Source organism: Lepisosteus platostomus, chromosome 2 (genome assembly GCF_059453375.1).
Source record: "Lepisosteus platostomus isolate fLepPlt1 chromosome 2, fLepPlt1.hap1, whole genome shotgun sequence".
Taxonomy (NCBI): Eukaryota; Metazoa; Chordata; class Actinopteri; order Semionotiformes; family Lepisosteidae; genus Lepisosteus; species Lepisosteus platostomus.
Window position 1 is genome coordinate 69,481,154 of NC_142612.1, and position 27,901 is coordinate 69,509,054.

General features: G+C 39.1%; 2 protein-coding genes across 2 annotated transcripts; both read left to right on the top strand.

Moving 5' to 3' along the window:
• Positions 1-365: 365 nt before the first annotated feature.
• chrnd (cholinergic receptor, nicotinic, delta (muscle)) lies at positions 366-11,718 on the top strand. Its single transcript, XM_088616226.1, has 12 exons — positions 366-511; positions 2,319-2,464; positions 3,405-3,449; positions 3,966-4,075; positions 4,717-4,872; positions 5,390-5,505; positions 6,016-6,216; positions 8,642-8,753; positions 9,297-9,411; positions 9,899-10,109; positions 10,471-10,589; positions 10,951-11,718. The coding sequence occupies exons 1-12, from the start codon at positions 454-456 to the stop codon at positions 11,131-11,133; spliced, it is 1,572 nt and encodes a 523-aa protein (XP_088472352.1). The 5' UTR covers positions 366-453; the 3' UTR covers positions 11,134-11,718.
• A 4,796-nt stretch (positions 11,719-16,514) lies between these two features.
• chrng (cholinergic receptor, nicotinic, gamma) lies at positions 16,515-27,033 on the top strand. Its single transcript, XM_088616239.1, has 12 exons — positions 16,515-16,635; positions 18,567-18,706; positions 19,609-19,653; positions 20,452-20,561; positions 21,414-21,569; positions 21,774-21,871; positions 22,764-22,964; positions 23,504-23,618; positions 23,855-23,969; positions 24,572-24,785; positions 25,966-26,099; positions 26,869-27,033. Exons 1-12 carry the CDS (start codon positions 16,587-16,589, stop codon positions 27,031-27,033), a joined length of 1,542 nt encoding a protein of 513 aa, XP_088472365.1. The 5' UTR covers positions 16,515-16,586.
• The last annotated feature ends 868 nt before the right edge of the window (positions 27,034-27,901 follow it).

Genomic DNA, 27,901 nt, shown 5'->3' on the forward strand with positions numbered 1-27,901 from the left:
TCTAATGGGATTTTATAACACTTTACAATAAAAAAAGCAAACTATGGATGTCTTTTTCATTTCATTCCTACAGTAATAGTAGCTTAATTATGCAGAAATTTGAAAGACCAGAACATTGTGTGAGATTCCCAGAGCATCATCCATTGGACACAGCTTGGGAATTTCTTCCAGACACCTGTAATTTAGGAGATACTTCCTATTTCTAGGAACCCAATCCTTGCCTCTTCATTCCTGCCACAATTCCAATAAAACCCCTTGACACGCTGCCTATCACTCACAGCAGCCTGGGCTACAAGTGGAAGAGAGAGATCACATATCTGTTTTCTCTCCCCTGTTTGGCACCTGTTTCCTTCCGTCAGAGCAGGATGGATTTCAGGCTCATGTTCTTCAGTAAGCAGATAGTTATAGAGTGCAAGAGAGAGTCTGTGCACACTGGAATACTAGAAAACAGCCATGAGCAGTTTCTCCTTTTCTCTTCATCTGCTGCTTGTGCTTGTCCTTTACACAACAGGTAAGTCTTAGATATGACCATCATGGATTTATACTGGTGAATGAACCTAAAAGGGGAACATTTTATAGTTTTTGTGACAGGAATTCCAACTTGAAAAATGGCCTACGTAAATACTAGAGTTAAAAGATTCAGAAGACCCTCATAGCCTTTTTTATTTGAAGAAGTTATTTTCAACTTTAATGTTAGAGTAATATAAACATTTAGGTGAAGTCTGTTTTTTACTTGATTACCTTTGAAGTATGATCTTCTGTAGTAGAATCATTCCTGTAGATGAACCTTGAAGAAAAAAAAAACAAGTTTTAAACACTTGCAAATCCTCTTTATTAATATTTAATAATTGAGCTGTTCAAAGAAATATTTCCTGGTGCAATTCTGCTACTCTCGTTAAGTACTCTTTACGGGGGAAAAAAAAGAAAAATGAAAACGTTTTTAGTTAACAGCAATACAAACCCAAAGGCAACAAGTGTGGGCTATCACCCAATGAATTGTTACATCCACTCTCACAAGAATGTAGTAAATATTTAGAGTAAGGATTTGAAGAGATCATTTGGTGTCCTTTGGCAAAAGATGATTATTTTTTAATTATCATGTTGTAAAATGAAGAATGTTGGAAATGTTAGAGAAATCTCTAATCTTTGAAACTTAATTCCCTAGAAACTAAGTTCATAACTAGTTTAACCAAAGTTTATGATGAAAGCTGCTACATAGAAACAAACTGTAGGCCTGGAAGCAACTCCTTGTCATGAGCTCAGCTCAACTGCACCTTAACTAATAATACTGGATCTGATATGTTTAGTGGAGAACGTTTTCTTGCTTTGTTGTATCTGCCATTTATCTGAACTATATTTACTCGATTGACTTTGATGGATGTTTTGCTTGGAAGGTAAGATGACCTCTCAGTGTAAACTATGACCTCATAGCCAGGGAGGTCAAACTTTTGTCCTGGACGGTAAGCATGTCTGCAGTTTTTCATTCCAACCCAGCTGCTAATGAGCTAAAGCAACTTATTATTGATTCACACTCCCGTCAGTGAATGTCTTCTTCTATTTCATATTGTAACGCTTACGGCCGACAAGCAGTGTGTGTAAGAGCCGGCGTACCAGAGCGGGTGACGTCACCGCCCTTCCCTGTGATAGCAGGACCACAGCTACTGGGCTGTGGAGAGATCTCTCTTTAGCTCACGGGGCTAGGTCGCTGCAGAGAGACGCGGAAGTCCCGGGTTCGAGCTTCCAGTCGGGATGGGGCCGAACAGATGCGGCAAGGGCGCCCGCCTGAGCCCCCGTTGCATTACAATATTTAATATTCCTCTTGGCTTCCCTGAATGCTGTTATTTTGTCTTAGAGGTTTTTTTTTTTCTTCAAAATTATTTGAATCCTTCACCTTTTAAATCCTTACCGCTCTTTAATGAAGTGCTCAAATATATTGATGTGAACAGTTGGATTTACTGTGCTTTGCACGTCCTAGTCTACCTTGTAAAGAAGATCTGGTGTAAATTATAACGTTCAAACTGAACATAAACCTATGATTCCTATGATCCCGTTTTGTTGAGGAATCTCAAGGACATAAGTATGTCTGACCCACTGCAAAAGATAACTGATGGTTCGAAACACCTGCAGCTGTAAATGCAAGAGCCCTTGTGCTTATCTGGTGCTAACGGAAGCAGGACAATACTAACTGTAACTAGTTCTATTTAATTATTAAAAGCACTAATTACAATTAAGTCCACTGTCAATGACAGCTGGCAGCTTTTGTGAGGACATGTGATGCATCTGTCCTTTACCTTGTTGTGTCTCTGGATGCTTCATAGATACTTGGGGCCGCAATCAAGAGGAACGCCTCATCCAGCACCTGTTCAAGGAGCGTGCGTACAACAAGGAGCTCCGACCGGTCCAAAACAAAGATGATGTGGTGAAAGTCTACCTTGCCCTTACGCTCTCCAACCTCATCTCGCTGGTGCGTCAGATTGTAAACTAGCACACACATCTACAGTAGTATGCATTTATTCATTTTTCAGCTCAATGCCATGTAATAAAAACTGTCCAGAAGTATAGAAGGGTTCAAAAGTGTAGAACTCAGTATATGTTAGACCAGAGCTCCTTACTCATTAGAACTTAAAAATAGTTATTGTGTACAAACAAGAGAGGCCACTCGGTCCACCTACAGTAGATCATTTGAAACTTAATTGCTAATTCATCCAAGAATATCATTCAGCTGTTTCTTCAAAGCAGGGGTATCAGCTTCAACAACATGGCTGGGTAGCTTTTGCCAAACTGTCAGAACCCTTTGTGGATAGACATGGCTCTGAGTCTTAATTGCATTTCTACATAGCGTCATTTCCACTTGTGTCCCCTGGTTTGTGTTTCATTGTACCCCCACTCTACCAGCCAGTCACCCATGGCCCTGCAGAGTTTATAGGGTACTCCCAAGCAACTAAAGACTTCAAAAAGTTGAAATTATGACAAGTTAAGTCAATAAGTAATTCAATTAAGTAATGAGGAGTTATGGAAGAATATAAACTGTGGTTGTCCGGCACCAGGAGTAAGGAGCACAAACTTAGTACAAAAAATGAACTCAGAATGAGTGGTTACAGCCTACTATACTGTATATATCACACGCTTACAGTAATTCTGTTTGATTTTTACCTTTTTACTATTCCCTTAGCAAATTAATATTTTTAAAAATCTCTTTCTACGATCTGTAAAGTACACTGATTTGATCACTTATTTTACCTGCACATCAATCAGTTTCACATTCACAAAAGTTAAAAGCCAGCCACTCAGAAATTTAACAGAGCTGATACTTTTTCTAAGTTCCCTTAAAGTTCCTCAAATGTTTTTGAATAAGTTCTCTACTGGGGGAAATCTATAATCTATTTCTTTTGGCTATCTTTCAGAAAGAAGTAGATGAGACTCTCCTTACAAATGTATGGATGGAACATGTAAGTGAAGAAGTCGAAACACTAAAATGCCATTTAGTGATGCTGTACTTCCTGTGGTATGGCCAGCAGCCATATCACCCTGCAGCTCACAACTGGCAACCCACTGCAGCTAATACAGTGATGGGACACTATACTGTTGCAATGCTCTATAGAAAGCAAAGGGCATGACAAGGCAGAGAAAGGTGTCATGGCCATCCACTGCAACCAAGGGAGTCTCCAGTCATGACGACTACTCGTACCACTGGACCCAGGCTTCTGAGGTCGAGACAGTGGGATAGCCCCAGTGCAACGGCTTCCCCACTTAAAAAAAAGCTCCCCCACACAAGTTTCTTTGTGCAGCTCATCTTCCAAACACTTCCTGTGGTCTTCTTCCGCATCTTGAAAATACACTATATTGCGTGTGAATTCAAGAAATGTAAATTATACAATACTGAAAAATGTTTTTTTTTTCATAAATGGTTTTATTTATTTTTTAATCTGTACACAGTTTTGAAGTAATTCTTATGTGTCTTCAAGGGTTGGTATGATGACAGGCTGTCATGGAATGCCTCAGATTTTGATAACATCTCAGTTCTGCGTCTACCACCTCAGATGGTCTGGTTACCAGAGATAGTTTTGGAAAATAAGTAAGTTTTCTATTAATTGAAGTGAATTACATTCTTGGTCTTCATATTTCTGAATGGCCCCACATAAGATGTGAAACCAGAGTTCTTGAACCAACTACATATGCAGCATAGCCAATATTTACTCAATATTTGCCCTCTGTGTTTTGTGTGTCATGCTAAATACAGGATTATCAAAAGTATACTAAGATAGGTGTTTTATGCATGTCAGCTGCACTGAAAACATACTGTACTGTATGTAGAAAAGCAAAATAATCTCTGTATGTTAAAACAAGACCCTGGAGTTTCTTTTGTACATAGGGAAGTCTGCATGCCTAAGCACTACTTTGTTCACAATGTTTTATAATGTTGTGAGAGAAACAGAGATAAATAAGCAATGAGTGAGAAGATGGGCAACCTACTTCAGTAGGATGCATGTATAGTTACATTTTTAGTAGCCCTTAAAAAAGACCCTTATAAGAGTGGTGAAATTTAAATATGCATCCTTTAGAAAATGTTGGTTAGCTTATATTCACCATATAACTAGAAAGGTTTAGAACCACTGTTTCAGCATATGTACTGTAGGTTTTTAGATGACACAGGTATTCTGCTTTGACAAGTTTCATCATCAGCACTGAATAGATATGTTTTTTTTTTCCATGTAGTAATGATGGACAGTTCCAGGTGGCCTATTACAGTAATGTCTTGATCTACCCTAATGGATATATGTACTGGCTCCCACCTGCAATTTTCCGTAGTTCCTGTGCCATAAATGTCAACTTTTTCCCCTTTGACTGGCAGAACTGCTCCTTGAAGTTCAGGTACGATAAGGGAAATGGAGGAGAAGGCGAGTAGATGAAGATAACATGTCTTGAATCACTTGAATATTGTGCGCTGAATACAAGTAGCCTCACTTTGACCTAATGAAAGAAGCCAATACATTTTGATAGTCACATTCATTATTTAAAATCTTAGATAATGGTGTTGGACAAATTCAGCTCAAATGTTATTGATCGAATTTTAGATTAGTATAAACTAATGGACTAAATTAAAAAAAAAAGTTATATGCAACTTAATATTGCTGGCAATTGTCTTTTGCATGGTTTTGTTGGCCTGTGATTAGTTTTGGTAAGTTCAGCTTCACTCTGTAGTTTTTTACTTAGAAGCTTTAGAAATGCCAATGTGCTTTTGATATCTGAATGGAACCACATTTCCACACATCTTTGTCTTTCTTTGAGCTAATTTCTTAGTTTTTTTAATATTGCACCAGAATAAGACAAGTTTCCCTGCTGCTTTGGACTTTCATTGTTGACATTGGCTCATCTCTTCTCTCTTGAGCTCTCTAACCTACAATGCCAAGGAGATCAGCATGCATCTAAAAACGGAAGCAGACCCCGAAACAAACAAGAGTTATGAAGTGGAGTGGATCATCATCGACCCTGCTGGTTTTACAGGTAACTGCAATGCATCTATCTCAGTACCGATTTCAAATTTTCCTTTATTACAGTATACAATTGTTATACCAGTACTCCAACTCTACAATGACCTGAAATATGACCTGGCATATGCTACCAAGCTTACTCCTTTTCACAGAATCTTTGGCTTTCAGTCCTGAGCACCATGTCCCAACTTCAAACAAAAGCATCCAGGCATTCTGATGCTTGAGAAGAGCTTCTCTTTTTCACTTCAAATTCAGAGTCCTAAAGTAGTCTAAACTCCAGTCCTAAACTAGTTCTAATACTAAACTCTAGGAAACAAGAGTCTAATCTGTTTCTAATCTATTAAAACACAAAGTAATACAACACAATGTATTCTTTGAAATTGTATGAGCTGTAGTTTAAACCAAATAGGCACAAAGATCTTATGACCTCACCTTGATTGTGTCATGGCAAATCCAGTCCAGGGGCCTAATGCTTCAATCTTGTTTGAAAAGACGAATAACTCTTGCCTTGTCATTTGTGCAGAAAATGGTGAGTGGGAGATTATCCACAAACCAGCCAGGAAGAACATTCACAAAGATGTCCCTCCTGAGAGCTGCAAACACCAGGATATTACCTTCTACCTCATTATCAAGCGGAAACCCCTGTTCTACATCATCAACATCATTACTCCCTGCGTCCTCATTTCATTCATGGCTTCACTAGTCTACTACCTCCCTGCAGACAGTGAGTATCCTGGCTTCTCTTGGTTAGTGATTTTTCTCAACATTATAGAAGTGAAATTATTTGCATGTGAGAAGAGAAAATCAGGTAAAGCTTTTGGTAATTTCTTTTATTTGGTAATAACATTAACTATTTGGAAAGCCATCCTGTAAGTTCTTGTTTTATATTAATTGCCTGATACATACTGTAAATAGAAACTGGTTTAGACATTCTCAGGGAAATGGGCTTGGAATTTAATACCTGAATGTCTTCACTTCCTTGCTAAAGGATATTTTCACATTTCCAATCAGAGGGCTGTATAGTCCTTCCCATGATGCAGTAATAGACTGACAGTAGTGTAAAATCCTGGATTCAGTATAGGGTTTTAGGCATTCATGTGAAGGAAAACAGAGCTTTCACTGGCCGATTATCAAACTTTATTGCTAAAAACAAAACAAAAACTAGCAGACCAAGCAAGAAGAAGGAAAAGAATAACGGACACAGCGCGAGCCTGCATTCTCTCCTCAACCCTCCACACCACACTTTTCCCTGGGTCAGAGATTAAATAAAACTTCACTCGCACCAAACAAATTACCACACACAAAACACTGAACATGTTCACACTATCTATATATACAGTGCCTTGCGAAAGTATTCGGCCCCCTTGAACTTTTCAACCTTTTGCCACATTTCAGGCTTCAAACATAAAGATATAATTTTTTTATTTTATGTGAAGAATCACCAACAAGTGGGACACAATTGTGAAGTGGAACGAAATCTATTGGATTTTTGAAACTTTTTTAACTAATAAAAAAATGAAAAGTGGGGCGTGCAAAATTATTCGGCCCCTTTACTTTCAGTGCAGCAAACTCACTCCAGAAGTCCAGCGAGGATCTCTGAATGATCCAATGTTGTCCTAAATGACTGATGGTGATAAATAGAATCCACCTGTGTGTAATCAAGTCTCTGTATAAATGCACCTGCTCTGTGATAGTCTCAAGGTTCTGTTGAAAGCGCAGAGAGCATCATGAAGACCAAGGAACACACCAGGCAGGTCCGTAATACTGTTGTGGAGAAGTTTAAAGCTGGATTTGGATACAAAAAGATTTCCCAAGCTTCAAACATCCCAAGGAGCACTGTGCAAGCGATCATCTTGAAATGGAAGGAGTATCATACCACTGCAAATCTACCAAGACCCGGCCGTCCCTCTAAACTTTCAGCTCAGACAAGGAGAAGACTGATCAGAGATGCAGCCAAGAGGCCCATGATCACTCTGGATGAACTGCAGAGAACTACAGCTGAGGTGGGAGAGTCTGTCCATAGGACAACAATCAGTCTTACACTGCACAAATCTGGCCTTTATGGAAGAGTGGCAAGAAGAAAGCCATTTCTCAAAGATATCCATAAAAAGTCTCGTCTAAAGTTTGCCACAAGCCACCTGGGAGACACCCCAAACATGTGGAAGAAGGTGCTCTGGTCAGATGAAACCAAAATCGAACTTTTTGGCCACAATGCAAAACGATATGTTTGGCGTAAAAGCAACACAGCTCATCACCCTCAACACACCATCCCCACTGTCAAACATGGTGGTGGCAGCATCATGGTTTGGGCCTGCTTTTCTTCAGCAGGGACAGGGAAGATGGTTAAAATTGAGGGGAAGATGGATGCAGCCAAATACAGGACCATTCTGGATGAAAACCTGTTGGAGTCTGCAAAAGACCTGAAACTGGGACGGAGATTTATCTTCCAACAAGACAATGATCCCAAACATACAGCAAAATCTACAAAGGAATGGTTCACAAATAAACATATCCAGGTGTTTGAATGGCCAAGTCAAAGTCCAGACCTGAATCCAATCGAGAATCTGTGGAAAGAGCTGAAAACTGCTGTTCACAAACGCTCTCCATCCAACCTCACTGAGCTCGAGCTGTTTTGCAAGGAAGAATGGGCAAGAATTTCAGTCTCTCGATGTGCAAAACTGATAGAGACATACCCCAAGCGACTTGCAGCTGTAATCGCAGCAAAAGGTGGCTCTACAAAGTATTAACGCAAGGGGGCCGAATAATTTTGCACGCCCCACTTTTCATTTTTTTATTAGTTAAAAAAGTTTCAAAAATCCAATAGATTTCGTTCCACTTCACAATTGTGTCCCACTTGATGGTGATTCTTCACATAAAATAAAAAATTTATATCTTTATGTTTGAAGCCTGAAATGTGGCAAAAGGTTGAAAAGTTCAAGGGGGCCGAATACTTTCGCAAGGCACTGTAAGTGTAAGCAATTAATTATTATTATTATTATCTCAATAGCAAGCATTCAGGTGTAAGCACTTGGGCACTTACAGATCTTGACTGTTAATGCAGTCTTAGCTCACATTGTCTGTGGGGCGTGTGAGGCTGTCTCTATGTCTCTGCATGCATGTGGCTATTAACCTCCTGTGTCACTGTGCAGGTGGGGAGAAGATGACCTTGTCAATCTCCGTGCTGCTTGCCCAGTCTGTCTTTCTGCTTCTGGTTTCGCAGCGTCTGCCTGAGACATCTCTTGCCATCCCCCTCATTGTCAAGTAGGTGCCCACAAAGTTCCCGAGTCTTGTGAATTAATCTTTGTGCATACAGTAGGTTAAATCAATATTCAACACATCTGTATGCTGCAAATATGAAAAACAGCAAATTGAATTCACCCAAAAAATCATTTTAATGTTTGTCAGCGGTGATTGTATTAGTTCAGGGAATCATCACACAATGCTGTTAATCTAATTTAAGCATTCCCCCTCAACAGATTTATTTCCAAGTTTATAAAGGTAAAATTAAAAAGGAGGGGGGTATCATTGCAACATGCTGGTTACTTGGGTTGTTCTCAACATTGAACATTGAACATCCTTCAAATGTCTTTAGAAAAAGACGCAGATTCTAAGGAAATAAATGGTTTGGTCTGGAAAGTTTAAGTTAATCCTTTTCTAAGTTCAGTTAAATGTAATGATTTAATTATTTAAAAAAAAACTTTTTGGGAACTTTGCAGTACCCTCTTTATACTGTATACGTGCACAATAGAGAAGGAAAGAAAAAGTTGTCATTTCTCATGTGGCTTTGATTTTCCCATGATTTAGGTACCTAATGTTTATCATGCTGATAGTCACAGTGGTGGTCCTGAATTGTGTTATAGTCCTGAACCTGCACTTCCGAACTCCCAGCACTCACATCATGTCAGATTGGACCAAAGAGGTACAGTATGTCTCTTTCTGTAGGAGTTAGGAGTGAAAGAGCTGCTCCAACCATTCCAGCATTCAGTTCAGAGGCTACTCCTGCCTGGCTTGTCCTGACAATAAACTTCTTGACATAATACAGTATATCCTAAAGGGTTCTGTGTTGGGCAGTGTCCATAAAACATCTTCGTACCCCATTATAGCTCATTATACAGTATATAGAGTTTCCTTTTAAATCACAGAAGAATAGCAATTCAAACAACATTATTTAAAAAAAATAAAATAAATGCAAATACCAACACACGCCACATCACTTCTTGAAATTTCAGCATGTTTTCCAGGCTTTGTCAATGCCTTATGGATATGATACAGGAATGAAAGGAAGTGATACTTTGGCCTTCTCTGTCTTCAGAGCACTCAGGACACAAGAGAGGTGAATACGGTGGGTGAGTCTTGGGGTGTTCAAGTGTGAATGCTGTGATTTCCCGTCTCTGTGCCTTGGTCAGTTCTTCCTGGAGAGGCTGCCAAGAATCCTGCGTATGTCCAGGCCAGCAGAGAGCGAGTCCCATTGGGAGGGAGCCCTGCCACGGCGCTCCAGCTCTGTGGGGTACATTGCCAAGGCTGAGGAGTACTACAGCGTGAAGTCCCGCAGCGAGCTCATGTTTGAGAAGCAATCTGAAAGGCATGGGCTGACCCCCCGGTCCACACCTGCTGCAGGTCAGCTGGACGCTGTCAGGTCTCCTTAAAACACATTGTTAAAGTGAATCATAGGAGGAAAAGCACTGACTTTTTGTTTATTGTCATTAACAATATGAGAAAACTACACTACTGGAGAATTAAGTCAAGATTTCTCCTTTTCAGTGAACATTAGAATTTTGCCACATTGTACCATCTGCTATAATAAATTACCTCACAATCTGTTGATGAAGGCAGGTTTAAGTATTCTGACTTGGAATCTGAATCAATTACATTAAAGGGAAGCACTGAAGCTTATTCAGTCTTAGAATTATCTTTTTTTCTTAATGGAAAAAGAGTGTAAATGAACAGATTGGATTCCCACACTTGTGTTTCCTTTCAGTCTACAAATCAAGCAACGAAGCTGATGTTGCTGATCAGTTATATGCTGAAATCAGGCCTGCAGTGGATGGTGCCAATTATATTGTCAAGCACATGCGGGACAAAAATGACTACAATGAAGTAAGTGTAACAGTACTCCTAAGCAGTGTTGGGTGAAGAATCTTTTAAAAATAAACAACACTGAACTGTTTCTTTTATAGCGAGTAAGACACAGATGTTAGTTGTTGGTAGTTAAATGTTAAAAGGCAGGTTTTTTTCTGCATTTTTCCATTCATCCTTTTACTATATCCCAATAATTTAGACTGCTATAAGGGTCATTAAAACAGTCTGTGTTGCAGAGGTTTAGACAAATTTAAGGAACACAATCTATTGTGAAGAGACACATCTATTTTTCTATTTGAAACTGCTGTTTCTCAATGTTGAGAGAGCTTTTAAACCCCCTCTGTATCCTAACTCCCTCTCCTGTGACACCTCTTCACAGGAAAAGGACAATTGGAGTGGGATAGCCAGGACAGTTGACAGACTTTGCCTCTTCATTGTGACCCCCGTACTGACCCTTGGGACCTTGTTCATATTCCTGACGGGGACATACAACCACCCGCCCCCCCTGCCTTTTGAAGGGGACCCTTACAACTACCTGGAAGAGAACAAGCGTTTCATCTGATGGCCTCCTCCCTTTTAGCCAGTTGTCTCCATCTCCTGTCTTCTTGAAACGGTCATTCTTTGGAAATACAAGAGCCAATACAAGAGCATGTACATTTTTTTTTCACAGATAGAGATTTTTTAACAGTTTGAGTTGAACCATTCTTTGAATGAATTCAATTTTCATGGGTTCCCCAATACTTTGCTGGTGACCAAATCCAAATCGTACTGACAGACACATGTGGTTGAACAGCCGAAACAACACTGTGTGCTACAGAGGCACTGCAACAGGCCAGTTAACATGTTACTTTACTTGATTCAAGGAGTTCATGAGGTATGTTTTGTGAGACATTAAATAAAAAGCAAATGCTGCTGGTTTCATAATAGATTTGTGGCATTTTGATGCATTTCCATACACAGTATGTTTAAATTAATGTCTTGAGCCCTATTTGTGCCAACAATGTATCAATATTAAATATGACCTGTGTGCTCTTGTGCTCAACTTGTTAATTTCATTGAAGGAAACACAGGCTGCTGTTCTTCATCACTTCTTCACTATTACACTGTGCCAAGAGAAAACAATAAAATTTGGTATCAACAAAAATAATTCTTTTGAAAGTATTAAGTTTGTTTTGCCAAATTCAGTATATTATGTATCGTCTTGTCCCTTCTTTTTTATCATCCATTATTTTGTAGCATTTCAGATGATGACTGACGTCCTGGAAGCAAGATAAAGTAAATCTTTTTCATGCTGTTAAAAGTTTTTCATTCCAGGCTGGGGGGTTTCCATAGCTGTTCAGCCTGGAACATTTTGATCTGATGATCTAATACCAAGATATTCTGCTATCAAAAAGATATAAGATTTATATAAAAATATCATTTCTCTCCCACAGGTTAGTCGGTCATAAACATGAGGTCAATTTTACAGCCCAGCAAAAATGAAGTAGACACTGCAATTACATTAAGCAGTCATGACCTGGAAACATTGGTATTTTGTTCTGATTTAGCAGTCTGTTATGGCTGAATTATTTTTTGTAAAATTTGCCTTTTCCTTTGGTTTAATTTAATTATTGTGCCTGCAGAAGGACTTCCCAGCCTTTAGTCCATAACATCAAAGTAGTATTATAAATATAAAATTATTTACTGTATAATAGAGCCTGTCATGTCACATCTTATACAGTCTGATTCATTCAATTAGCTGACAGAATGACATGCATCAAAAAAGCACTGGATAAACTGAGGAAATGCTCATCAACATTTCCATCTAGTAAGAAAAAATACTACTGTTAGGTAGCTTCTCCAAAGAGAAATTTTTGGAGACAGTAACTGAGCTTTTGAGACAGTATAAAAAAGATTAAATGCTTTCCATATGACTAAACAGCTATGAGGAATATTCATACCTATTGATATCAATGGGACTGCAGTGGAGAGGGTCAGCAGTTTTAAGTTCCTGGGAGTTAACATCACAGAGGACTTAACCTGGACCCACCACACCAACATCGTGGTCAAAACAGCATGGCAGGGCCTATTCTTGTTCCGCAGGCTAAAGAATTTCTGCATGCAGTCACATATCCAGGCCAGCTTCTACAGGTGCACTATTGAGAACATCCTGACTGGCTGCATCACTGCCTAGTATGGGAACTGCTCCACCCGGGATCGCAAAGTACTGCAGAGGGTGGCAATAAGACTGCTAAATAGTCAGGCTGCAGTTCCTTCAGCATATCACCTGTAATGGCACGGACACACAGTTTTCACTGTATTCTGCATACTGCATTACTTGGACATAATGTATTGCATACACCCTGGACACATAGCAGCTCTATTTATACTGAGTTTTGCCTGAGTTTATTTTATTATCTATTATTATGTAACATTTTTGTAACCTTAAGTTTGTGATTTTGTATCCACCGCCCCCCCCCCCCACCCCCGGTGAGCTCACAGAAAAGACATTTCATTGCCAGCAATGAATGCTGCTCGCTGTATTCTTGTGCATTTCATTGATTGATAAATGATAATGATACCATTTATCTGTTTAATGCAGCTGCGATTGAATTACATTAACAAAAAGTGACATAGTAAAGTCAAAAACCTTTAGTTAGTGGTGGATCTTTTTGTAACTTTTAAATGATCAAGTCTGAAGTTTTTTTAAGTTTAAAAGTTCAGTAATATTTGCAGTTCCATTAGCTGTTACTGTATACTGAAAAAGAACAGTGTGTTGTAACGCGCAATATTTATGTATCTATTTTGGATCTTTGTTACTGAAAATATATATATTTAAGGTTATATAGTGTACAGTACGTAAAAATACGGAGATATTTTTTCTTTCCTGTTAACCCCTTATAACAGATAAATTAAGTTACGAGCCTCTAAATTACCCATGGTTTACTTTTGCAATACAGTGACTGAAGAAGTAGAGCAAATTTGCATGATTGGCTTAAATATTGTAATTTCTACTGTGCATCTTACCTTACCTCTTATCTTTGCATATATATACAGTATATATTCAGTAACATTTAAATTTTGCAGTTAAATGGCAAAAACCTATCAAATAAGTGCAGTGGTATTATTAGTAGAATCAGAGGTAATTTCTTCCAACAATGATAGTTTAATGGAATTCATAAAAGGCAAAATGTTTAATCAAGTTGTGATAAATATATTAAATAAAACATTAAAAGCACCTTTTCTGGTGAATATAGTTATTGAGTTCCTAGCTGTAGGCTTCCACTATAATTAGGGACTCAGAATTTCCACTCGCCAGCTTTCTCAGATGAATATTTTTGTGCTATTCATTTAAATTCACAAAATATAATGCACTTTGATTTAGGCCTGTTCTTGGCTTGCCAAGAAGACATTGCTTGACCAGCCTGAGAAATATTTAAACAATATGGGTTGCATTCCCTTGAGAGAATTCTTGTCTGTGCTTGTACAGTAGCTATCAGGATACCTTCACGAGTGCAAATAATCCAGCGATGTCATTTGCACTTACAGCTGTCTCTGTGGTGACAGGGTGTGAGGGTGCTTCATTATTGGACAGTACAGTATGTTGCATGTAAGTCAGTTTGGTAACACTTTATCTTATGGAGTGCAAATCACACTTTAGATTATACAAAGTACAGCGATACAAAATTTTGCACTAATGTAATCAATAAAGAATTATTTACATTATTTACAGTAATTGGCTTCATTACTCTGTTCTCCTCCCCACTGAAAGCTGATGTGTGGTGAGAGTACTGGTGCACTATGGCTGCCGTTGCATAATCCAAATGGCTGCTGCACAGTCCCCATCACCTGTAAAGCGCTTTGAGTGGAGTGTCCAGAAAAGGGCTACATAAGTGTAAGGAATTATTATTATCAAATGACAATTATTTACAAATGACAAATATCTGACGTCTGTTAATAATGCAATTTGTGTTTAGTTAGAGTAATTCCTGCAGTATTTATGCTCTCTCCATATTTTATGATTATAAGGGGTGAATTTGCAGTCCCTGTACTAGTGTGTTACATGAAGGTCTGAATGAATTCAAGACTCTTGAAAGGTTGGGAGAGCAGAATTTAGTTTGATCAAAATAGAACAGAATGGAACAGAAATTGGTACACATAGGAGCTTCTCTGCACATCTGAGCCTGGGCTTCACTCCTTTTGGAGTTCTGTGAGCCTTTACCCACGCTGCTCCCAGACACAAACTTAATGCTTGATGTCATCATTTATTCCATAAGACATGGTTGCTTATAGTATGCAAAGAGTAAGCGCTGCTGTTCCAAAATTTTTAACTAGTGTTCACTTATTGAACACTAAGGACTAGTAGTTCACATGGGTAGCTACGTCAGCATGCGTAGGCTGCAAAGGAACAAGTAACAGGTTTATTAATAGAAAGAAAACACAATGTTTCGGCCGTGGAGCCTTCTTCAGGTGCGAGGAACCTTCACACCTGAAGAAGGCTCCAAGGCCGAAACGTTGTGTTTTCTTTCTTCTCTTTTCAGCATGGAATAAACTTATTACATCTTACTAAGGACTAGTTATTTCACTTTTTCTTACATCTATCAGAATACACAGACATACAGAGTTAATGAGATCCTTCTTTGAAACAGAGAAAGAATCCTATTTCATTGTTTCGTAAGAGACCCACTTCATATATCTGGTTCTTTGTGTTGTCTGATTTGTGTCATTGTCTATTCCTCTGCAGTACTGTTGCAGACAGGGTTATAGATAGCAGTTGGCAACAGGCAAGCAGCTGCTTAAACATGTCCCTCCACAAAGAACATTCAGCTCAGCACCTGCAGTCAACTTACGGGAACACTGTCTATAAACTGTGAAATAGTATCTCTCTTGCAGGGACACATGGCAGTACTCTATTATAAAAGTGTGGTGGTTTGTACGGGGAAGAAGGAAATAAAAATAAAGAACAGTGAAAAGGAAAACTGGAAAGCAGGTCACCTAAAATTCCAAGAATTCATCCCCATATGTTTTGAATTTTCACTTTTCTCTGTATTGCTTGTCACCTGTAGTGCTCTGTAAGCCAGATCAGCATTGGGATTTGGGCCAGAATTGCAGCCTTTTTGGCTGGTGATAAAGGCTGGTGATAATGAAAGGGTCAAGCTAGTGTTAAGGTCTTCAGTGAAAGGTGTTAACACTCTCCTAAACAATAATAGCAGTGTGTCCACATTCCCATTTCAATGTGCAATTCTTTGGTATTGTAGTGCCAAGTATTTTTCTTAACCTCTTTTTTCTTAAGTCAGGAGCAGTATTGTTGATACACAAGTATTATACTAGTATAAATACACTCTACACATACTGTAGAAAAAATTCTCAAAGGCAAAGACAAAGCAATCCAGAGGGTTTCCTTAGAATCGACAGTTTCTTAAGCCAAGCCAGAGGACACATGTGGAAAGGCATGTATTCACTACAACAGGATTTCTTATCTCTGGATTGTGATGACTTGGACATTTTAATTGAGTACTCAGTTTATTAGATTTATATTAAAAAAAAAACCTCTTAAGATAGTGGATAGGTGTCTTCGATTTATGCAGCTGGGCCTTTGCAGAACTAAGAATCCTTATGATAGGAGTGTTCAACAAACGCACACAAGTGCCCCTTCATCTGTTAAGACTTGTTTGCAATCAAGAGGGCAGCAGCAATGTATTAATTAAATTCAGGGGAAACTGGAGTTTGTTCACTTAGTTGATTTAAGCAAATATGCTCTTCAGGTAATCCAAGCCTTAGTTATGCTGAACACTCCTCTGTTTCAGTCCTTGCTCTCCCCCTCTGTCTGCCCATCTCATTCCTATGACAGCTGACAATGTAGAGGAGGCCAACTGGGTAAGGCACTAACCACAGGCTTGGGCTCCCAAAATAACCTTCCCACTGTGGGAATGCTCCATCTCCCCGCCCTCTCATAACCAGGTGCTCCCTCCCAGAGAGACAGAGAGAAGAAATGAATACTCAGAAGTCCTTGGCAGCGCTCTAGAAGACACAGTCATGGGGATCCCATTATTGTCTCTGATATTGCTTTTTTGTGCTCCTACAGGTAAGACTGACATTTTTTTTTCCAAATCCTGGCTTGAGAAAAGCTAACCATTGTTATTTTATTTATTACGTTTCTTCAGGGCAACCTGAACGTCTCCATACTTTATTTACAGTATATACTGTAATGTTTGAACCAGCTTCACCTTCTAAAATGAAACTAGCCAATTCCTTGTGGAATCAGAAGCTACACCACCTTTATGAGTGTGGTGACAGTGACTTCAATGCAGAACTTCTTTGTCATCCTGTTTTGAAGAAAGTGGGCAAATCTCGATATCATGATGTCATGTACAGTATGTTGCTTTACAATATAGTCTTTTGCTGTGGTATTTCAGTATTCTAGTAATATTCTGCATTGCTTTTGCTTTTTAAATTGCTCTGTAATTTAAAATTGAATGGCTCTATATGAATGAGTATTCTTTTTCTTGAGCAGTTTTGAAATGAATTGTACAGTAAATACCACTACAAGTTCTGTTCACATTGTCCATCTATAAATCCTTCCTTTTTTGATATTGATGAATCTACGTTTGTTTTCATCATCACTTTAGAGCAGAAAAAATGTGTGTATAAAAATCCCATTTTATTAAATTGAGCAAAGCAAGTGAAGGTAGAGAAAACAATTGTGTTGTTATGTTTTTCAAAATAAAATTACACCTTGTTTCTTCATATACTGTATAATTTTGGTCAGTTCATACATGGATGCGTGTAATTGCATAACTTAAAGATCACCCAATGTTCGCTTTTATTCGAACAGGATGCAGGCTTACCGATTTATTCAGAGAATGTCTTGCTTCTTTAAATATTCGTACACTCCATGCCCAAGAATATAATTTACTAATTCATTGAATTAATAAAATGCTTATTTCCAAATCCTGTTGAAAGTATTTTGTAAGTTTTATTGATCACTTATTCATCTTAGCGAGTTCACATTTCTAGAGGGTACTTTAAGAATAATTGCTTTAAGGGTTTACCGTTCTACGAATCTGTTTAAGTCTATGAGGTGGGAAAAATATTACGGTGGCCAAGCACACTAGAAAAAATGCACACACAAAAGTAGGCACACGCTATAAAAGGACCAGAATTTGCGGAATTGCGTTAACATATCTCCCATTTCTTTTCATTTACTTTTGGGAGGGTGACTGATGGCTAAAGGCATTGGTCATTAGTTTATTTAAATGTATTACCTACAGCATGCATTCAAAGTATTTTCATGTGAGTGTTGAGCACTACTGGGACTGTGAAGTTGTATTTCAAAAACAGGTTTAGCTACATATAAAAACCGTTGTCGAGTTAAACTCCACTAACCCAGTGAATTAAATCAGTTCACCAAGTCACCTTCTTTCATTAAATACCCCTACAACTATGGGCAGTCCTGTCAGCACAGGTATACCTGATGTACGATTACTAGCTAGCGTGCAGTACAGTACATGCCCCACAATCATCTGTGCTAATTAGCTAGCTAATTGAAGAACGGTTGGGGTTTAATTTAAAAACATTTAGAGATGGAATTATTCGCTACATTCAACACAATGGAATCGTATTTACATAAGAATTGAAAGAGAGGAAACCTATTAGTTACCAAAGTATCTTGAAAAATATATAGGAAGTTACCTTTTGCCAGCTTTCACCCTTCCGAAAGTACGTACATGATTGAGAATGACTGGCCTAGAAGTGGCGGGAAAAATGATGACGCAATTCCACAGTTACTGGTCTTTTTCTAGGGTGCTTTCCACTTCAGTGCCAGTGTGAAATACGGATATTCATGCATACTGTATGTTCTATGTTACTTTTTATACCCCAACAGTACCCAGGAAAGCTGGAGACTGGTGAAACAACCACCATCCTTTGAAACATCGTCTTGTTGATTTCTGTTCTTGATTTGTTTGTCCGACATCCGCAGCAGAAGAGACCTATTGGGGTTTATTGTTCTTTCAGGTGTGCTGAGTCGAAACCAGGAAGAGGCTTTGCTTAAGGAGCTGATGAGGGGCTACAATAAGAAAATACGCCCCGTGGAGAAGGAAGGAGATGTGACCCAGGTCACACTGAAGCTGACCCTCACCAATCTCATCTCACTGGTGAGCAGGGGATTTACATCCCTGTTACTGACATATAGCTTTTTTTTAAAAAACATGTTTTTTATTTTTTTATTTATACATAACAAAATAACAAAAATTACAATACAAACAAGAGTACATATAACATTTCAAGACAAAAACATCGTCAGGGGTACATATTACAAAATAAATTCAAATTATGAAAAAGGATTAAACAAATTAAATAAAAATAACGTCCGCACCGCTTTCATTTTTTTTGCATTTTGAAATAGTCTGCAGATACTCCTTAACACTGACATATAGCTTTGAATTTTTTTTGACATTTTGAGCCTTTGTTGTAGTGGTCCTGACCATTTATAAAGCATGGGAGACCTGATTATGTTGATAGTTTTCTGGTCTCAATATAGAGCTTTGACCAGAGCAAGTCTAATGTAATAGGAAAGATATATGCATGGCTCACAGCATGGCTGTAACATTTACATTCAGTTAAAATCTGATTATTATTTTACAGGACCAAGCTGGAACAGTTCAAGACTAAAGCCTGTATTGTTTTACTAACACCTCTTCATTGACAAACTGCTTCTTGTAGTATTTCAGATGAGGCACTCCTCCTAAAGAGTAGTTTATCTTTCTAAAATCTACAAGGTTGGCATTAATCAATAAAGCACAAGAAATGTTTCCAGAAAACACGTCCAACAAAAAGTGGTGTTCTTTGTGTGAAATCGGTCAGCCAGCATGCACATAAAATTGAAGAAGAGTTCTATTTTGTATGCTCAGTGCTTCATGCATTTACAACATTGATTGCTGGGTGTTAACATAATCTGATGAACTGATTAATGTAAAAAATGAAAAAATCTGGAGAAGTGGGACAACTGTCTGTGTTACTGACATGTAGAATAAGCAAGATTTTGTTTCACTTGCAGAATGAACGTGAGGAGGCTCTTACAACCAATGTCTGGATTGAAATGGTAATTTGGGACACCAAGAAGTATGACATGCTTGGAGACTGCATCTCTTTTATGTAGTTTGGACAAGTTAGCAGTGACCTTTAACTGACAGGCAGGATTGTCTCTTCATAATGATCTGCAAGCACAGGTGAAAGAAGGATATTAGAAATATGAGAGACAGATGGAAAGTAATATTGCAATGCTAAAGCAACAAAGTGTATTTAATTCCAAAATTAAAAGTACAGTACAGAATAAAGTTTCTCAGAGACAGAAATGGGGAAATTTTAGATTAAAGACCAGTGGTTATTTCATTCAGGTGTGTGCTACGGAATAAATCAGAAACATGCCCCAGTCTGAGGAAAGACAAAGTTCTACATTAATGTAGTAGCACAGAAGAGACAGAACTGTCAAAGGTTTTAGAAACATTTAAGCTACTGTAACGCTCCATCAGTCATTCAAGACAGGGGTCATAACCTTTGACTGGAAAATACAAGGCCGATTCATCAAAAGGGTAACACTGAGCCTCGAGTACTTATGGATCAATAAGTCTTATTAATATTACAAGTATGATTATAGAAACAATATAACTAAGCTATGGGTTAACTGTAGGGTAGTAAGATTTTGGGGGATGGTAATCATATTTTAATAAAAAGTTGGTCCTGCTTAGTGAACTTGTTAGCATTCTTTCAACAACCAGCATTGGATACAAATGGAGCATAATACGTGATATGTTTAGATTTTCAGAAGACATTTAATTAAGTTACTTACAGAGAAAAATGATTAATTGTAGGCAGGTTAGAAACTAATGTTCTTTCTCAGAAATGGTGTGACTACCGTCTGAAGTGGAACAGCTCCCTGTATGATGACTTCAAGCTCCTGCGTGTCCCCTCCAAAAGCATCTGGCTCCCTGACATTGTGCTGGAGAACAAGTGAGTGCATATAGAGACGTTCATCACAGTGCTTGCTAGAGAGATGCAATTGTTGTTGTTTTTTCCCATGTTATGAACATAACTTGTATAAAACCGGAATACTGTGAGACAATAATACACTAGATGAACTACAGTACACTACAGTATAATGGAGCGCTCTCAGGTTCACGTGGGTACACGCCCTCACTGCTGTCGCCTCAGGTCGGCCCCCCACTGCTGGGGACTCGAACCCGGGCCTCTGGCAGCACTCAACGGGGACCCAGCCAGCTGAGCTAAAGGGAAATCTCCCCTCAGCCCGGCGGCTGCGGTCCCTGCTATTCACAGGGAAGGGTGGTGACGTTACCGCGCTGGTAAGCCGGCTCGCACAACCTGCAATGGCGGCCGTTTGCGTTACACTGACAAATTCAGCTTTTACAATGAGAGTCATTCAAAGTTTTCTTCAAAAGAGTCTAAAACTAAGGAGAAGAAAACACATTACAACAAAGGCATCACCAGACATCAAATCACTATAAATCCCCAAAATGACACATTATTTTCTAATTCTATTCTAATATTGTGTATTTTTATATTTCAGTGCATATGAGAAGTCGGGGCAAATTTTGAAAGGGTTTCTAATCCTGTTAAAATCAGACTATTTGCACTGTTCAAAATCAGTGGGTGCTATCTTTATAATCCTCTTTTTTTAAGGACTCTTCTCCCTTCCAAATATTGTTTCTAATATTAAGGATGATGGTGTTAATGTGAAACAAAGAAGTCCATTTTAAATTACTCTACTAAACCTTTGCAACATAAACATAACATGAATCTGAGTACACTGAGTGAATCTTACCAAGTTGTCTTTGTGTTTCACAGCGTGGATGGTAAATTTGAGATCACTCTCTATACCAACGCCCTGGTTTATTCCTCTGGTTGCATTTATTGGCTGCCCCCAGCTATCTACCGCAGTGCCTGCTCCATCAAGGTCACCTACTTCCCCTTTGACTGGCAGAACTGCTCCATGGTTTTTCGGTCAGTCTCTGCCTCCTGTTTCATTATAAGTCATAATGGAAATTGGTCACGTGTCTAGATTTTAGCCATTGTTCTCTGCATAAGGTTTTTAAGAAACAAAGATGAAAAATAATTCCAATAATTTCAACATTTATCACTTTTTTTCTTTCAGCATTTTAACTTTGATTTTTGCTTTTTCTTTCGACATTGCCTTCACCGTTCCAGCTCACAAACCTATAGTGCCAATGAGATTGACCTTGTCCTGACAACTGAAGATGATCAGACCATTGAGTGGATTGTGATTGATCCTGAGGCTTTCACAGGTACTGTAAAAGCAACTGCACATCAACAGTCCTCAGTGTTCTGATGGGTCACGTTAGTCTGATTGCATTTACAGAGCACTCCTCACCAACAGACATACCTGAGGACTTTGAAACATTCATGAAATTATCCTATATGAGAAAACTGGGAATCCAGTCAAAGGAAATATCTCTTTCATACAAACAGCCTGTGGTTGCTAGTAGCATTCTCACTCTTCAGCCTACCCCTTGAGAATGAGACTGGGATGCTTTTCTGTCAGGCTACTGTAGCTGTCTGTCAATCAGGCAGACAATCTGCAACACAAGCCACCAGCTGATACCCCTATTCGGCATTCCTATCAGGCTTGATTCTCCGCTAGACTGGTGCTCTGACATTGGAGCTTCTGTGTGCCGTCTAGCAAGCAGTTCTTTGCTCGTCATCCGTGCACAGCTAAATCCGATACCGGTCCAGTAGAAACGCTCAGCTGTCTGATTCCTCAGGTAGCTCTCGTCTGCACAACTCGGCAGCCTGATTCACAGGGCAGCCAGCATCCCAACACCGTCCTATTTCCCCGGGGCAGCCCGTGTCGTACTTTCTAGCCTGCCTGATTCCCTGGGCAGCTTTTGTATCCACAAACCAGCAGCATAAATCCCACGGCTGCCTGCTTCCACATACCCCTGCAGCCTGATCCCTTGTGCAGCCCTCACTACAACATTTTGCCTGCCTGCTGTTCTGCCCACCTAGCCTGCTCTGTTGTAGCTCTGCCCTGTAGCCTGGGGCTCATTCTGTTAGCTTGCCAGTAGCACTGACCTGCAGCAGCTGCACTGCTCACACATAAATCATGAAAGGAGCAATGTCTAACTGCTCGTGTTGATGGCGATTCAAAGAACAGAAATCTAATGGTCTCTGTTTCAGAGAATGGGGAATGGGCGATCAAGCACAGACCAGCCAAGAAGCTCATCAATGATCGCTACCTGAAGGATGACCTGGAGTACCAGGAAGTGGTCTTCTTCCTCATTATCCAGAGAAAGCCTCTCTTCTACATCATCAACATGATTGTGCCTTGTGTGCTAATCTCCTCTCTGGGTCTGCTTGCTTACTACCTACCTGCCAAAGGTTAGACACATGGGCCTTCCTGAGCAGATTTAGGATGATGTGCAAACATCTTTTAGTCCCTTCTCTCTGTTTTATTTGAAAATACATTTTATACTTCTTGTAAGCCTTGAGCTGATAGCTAAACGTTGAGCATGAATTGGACACATGATATTTGCTTCTCCTTGGACATTACCTGCAGTTTGTAAATTGGTTCTTACACAGAATTAGGTCTGTGGACTCAGAATATAGTACATCACAGAAAATAATCTTAGAATTACTGAGCTTTTAAAAAAAATGTACTGTTTCTGTTTGTCAGTGGAAATGATTAGATTATCCGAAATATAGCTTCCTCCACTTTATATCTGCTTCATGATTGGAAGATGTTTGGTTATTGGTTGGAGCACTCTTCCAACCTTGTATATTAATAGCTAATATAACAATAGGTGATCATTATTTTAATAATCTGTTGTGTTGCATATATTAATATTATATGTAAGTGAAAATATGTTTGTTATGAGAGTGTAATTGTTGTTGGTGATGTTTGTGGTTGGTTTCCCCAGCGGGTGGGCAGAAGTGTACAGTCTCTATTTCCATCCTGTTGGCACAGACAGTGTTCCTGATCCTCATTTCCCAGAAAGTTCCTGAGACCTCCCAGGCTGTGCCACTCATTGGCAAGTAAGATCCACTCTCCTTTTGCCTTCACCAGCCTTCGGTTATTCGGTAAATTTCAACTTATCTTTTTTCCTCCACTACCTCTGTAACTAACCAGAACTACAGTCTCCAGTGCAGTATGGCTACTGTAAAGATTTAAACATGGAAGAATGTAACCTTTGCTTACATGACAGCTGGGAACACTAATTTAGAAGAAACCTAAAACTGATAAATATAGCTGTCATTTTCTGTCTCTCCAGGTATTTGATGTTTGCTATGACGGTGACAACCATCATCGTGATGAACTGCGTCATTGTGCTAAACGTATCTCTTCGGACTCCCAACACTCACATAATGACCAACCAAGTCAGGCAGGTACAGCAGTTCAGTTCACAAGTGAAACTTGATGAATGAGAAAGCAAAGTATGTATTTTAAACTCCCTAGAGGATCTGGTTCTGTGTTTCACACAATTTCCTAAATGTTTTCAAACTAAACAGGGACAAAAAGGCTTCTAAAATAACCTCCTGGGTATTCTTCTCAGGAAGTGTGTAGAACAATCAAATAAACATACAGTACGTCCACTGAAGACACTTTATATACAATACAATTATACACCCCCCTATGGAATTTATTTAGTGCTTTAAATCTTTTCAGCAACATATTTTGGGGAAGAGTAATTTATTCAGCAGTGAATACAATTCTCATCAGGAACAACAACTAAATGGGAGTCCAGAAAGCAAGAAACCAAAGCAATAGGAAAAGGATTCATTAAATGCAACTGATTTAATGCAGCCTGGTCTGTGATGTGAAAAAATAAACAACTTTTATGTTTGTCTAATAATTCATTCTCTGGCCAAGGGAGAGAATCAGGTCAAAGGGGGGGATGTCAGTAGCATAATATACTGTAAGAGCAGTGCTGGCTCTTACAGTATGTGTTTTCCCAATGGGAGCTGTGACTGGCTCTTCTCTTCCCTAGATCTTCCTGAACATCCTGCCACGGTTCCTGCGGATGCACATGCGCCCCTGGTCACCAGAGCGCGACGGAGCGGCCCCCACTCCTCGGCGCCGCAGTTCACTGGGCTTCATCGCCAAGGCGGACGAATACGTGCTGAAGTCGGCCCGGACGGAGCTGATGTTCCGACATCAGAGGGACAGGGAGGGGCTCATGAAGGCTGTGCTGGAGAAGATCAGTGGGTGTCTCAGGGCCAGGATGCCTTGATTGCTAGAGTACAATATTTCATATTTCAGAATGAAAACAACCTCGCATTTTCAATAGAACAGACTAGTGGGAGAGAATTTAAGACAAATGAGAGTTGTAGGAGCTTGTTCATCCTCTCATTTCCAACTATGACTTGTTGTAATGGAATGACTGTATGGTCAGTGTCTTCATTTTCTTTGTTTTCTTAGCGTCAAACTGCTATTTCACTAGGAATGACAATAGGCAGGAATTAGGCGTCCTGGGCCACAGGACATAAGGGTTGTACGTAAGGGTAAGGGCATGTATATTTCACATACAGATATTCCTTGCCAAAAAGCTTATTAAAATTTTAATCAAAATCAATGTGTGATTCCACAATATAACCATAATAGTGCACATATTTCTCACACATTAAATAGTTTGCAGTTTTTGTAAATACTAGGCATAAATTTGAATTATTTTATACTGAGATTTCCTGTAGTTTAAAATATATTACAACCTTATGTCTTTCACCGTGTCAGCTGGACCTCAGAAAAGTGGAATTAAGTGCAGTAGTTTATTGTCATACAGTGTGTACACCTACATTGGAATTCTTAATCGAGCTGATCTCTAGGGACATACACAGTACAACAGACAACATGAACAATAAATATGTTGTGGGGAACAATAAGTATGTTGTGGAAACTTGTGCCCTAAGCAGGAATCAAAAGGCCTACACCAAACCCTCTGCACCAATGTGCCACTCATTGGAAATTAATTGGAAATTAATTGGAACTAATTGGAAATGAATCTGAAATTTCTTTTTGCATGATAGTTTCTCCTCATTTCCTCAATCAGTCATGACGCACAGCTCCTTTATAGACTACATTTCTAACCATTTATAACTTAGGTGTCATGTGTATGTATGATGAATTAAAAAACATTCCTAAAGAAAACAATGTATTTTGAGGGCACAAGATGGACAGTACACAATGGATGTAACCACTTTCAAAACTCCTGTTATTTAAACTTATCTGTGACATACTGTACTAAAAATAGTCCATATTAATTTTTCACGTGAATTTCATGTTTTATGATGGAAGAGCACTGAATTTCACTATTTGCTGTTGTAGTGAAATATTGCATTTTCTGTGGCTGTGTAAAGGGGCTCTTATTCCTTTCTGTGCCGGCAGGAAACGGTCTGGAGGGGGGTACGGCCCAGGACATCGACACCAGCCTGGCCCAAGCCTCCCCCGAGGTGCGCTTGTGTGTGGAAGCCTGTAACCACATCGCTGCCAGTGCCCGCGAGTCAAATGACTTTCAGAGTGTGAGTCACCTGGAAAAATACTTGCTGAAGCATTTCTGTGTAGATAGTGTACCATGTACCTGTTTTCTGCTTAGACACCAAAAACCTGCACAGCGATTGAACCATGTCTTCTTGAAATGTAATCTGAGATTGAGGATGTCCAAAATATCTAGCAGAATGCATGGCTATTATTTTTCAACCTGTACCAAAAAGCTTTTCAAAGCACTTGTAAGATTAATTAATTTTCCCTGCTGCCAGACTTTCCAGTCTTTTTCACTGTTTTTTTTATTATCACTGAAACCTCTTCAATTCCATTTGAAATTTGACTTAATATTCTTACAGCTACAGGTGGCTAGAAAGTGTCTTTAAGATTATTGACTGAATCACTGATACTTAATGATACTTAATCATTTACCCACAACTAAATTAACTAAGGTAAACCATGGTACTGTAAATTTTATGATGTCCTCTGATGATAGAATCTGGACCCCCTACATCTCAGCCAACATTCCCTCTACTACAGTACGGTATGAAGCTAGAAATGTTTACACTGCCAGGTGTCATACACTTCATCTCAACTCAGAGACTTCTTAAACACCTACTGCATAGCTGTAACAATATGCAGCTGGTTGCACAAAACTCATTCAGTGGAACAGGTCACTAGCTTGGATCTCCTGCTTTAATACAGTATGTGAGAGGAGCAGTTGATGATGTCTGCTTTCTTCTTATTTGCTGTTATGTGCTTGACATCTACAATGCAATATAATCTCTTTCCGCTGCATGTTTGCAGGAGAATGAAGAGTGGTTCCTGGTGGCTCGAGTGATTGACAGGGTGTGTTTTTCAGTGATGTCCCTGCTCTTCATTCTGGGCACCATCGGCATTTTCCTCATGGGGCACTTTAACCAGGCACCATCCTTACCTTTTCCTGGGGATCCCCGCAATTACCTTCCTTAACAAGTGGATGGAAGACAGCGCTCTGCTGTGGAGAATACAATGAGATCACTTTGAGAGCTGCTGCTTGGTGGTATGGTCATCGCCAACAGGAGGAGCTGGGTACTAGGATTGAGGAATTGGGGAGCATGTGGTTTGATCATCAAGTATGTTTCAAATGCCGCCATGACTTGTACACCCACTTCACACTGCCCTCTGCAGGATCGTTATACAGTAGATATCGGATGAATTGAAAGGGATAATATCTTGAGATTGCAACAATGACATGATTTTCTTTCTTGGGCTTACCAGTGCCCATTTGCTCCTATTTTGGATGGTGCAACGTTAACCCATATTGAATGGTTATGTGGATCACTTTTAAATATTAAATTAAGAATATTATAGTTTAGATTTTCAGTTCTAAAACCAACTTCACATGTTTTCTTCCAAACTTTCCTCAATTAGGAGGTGAGTAGACCTTAAAAATGTGTCAGCGCTTTTGAAATTCCATGAGAAATTGACAAGCAAACTACAAGAAACTGAAACACTGTACCTGCTTCTAATGCTTATCTATATTTTTGTTGTGTTTTTTTTGTAGGTTTCCTAATGATATTTCCTAATCAGATAAATAGACTCATAGTTTGTATCCATGCATGTTTCTTTTGCTCACTGCTCACCCAGGTGAACAATTAAAGGGTTATTATCAATTTCAACCCATAACGTTATGTGAAAAAAGATCACAAAATCAATTGCAATTTGCAGATTGACAGTGTTTGCTGTTACTGTGGTTGAAGTGGGCATGTTAGAACCTGTAAATGACTGTATTTGCTTCTTGATGTTTATATAGAGCAAGCTAATGTTGTTTTGATGAAGAAAGACTGGCTGCTTCACA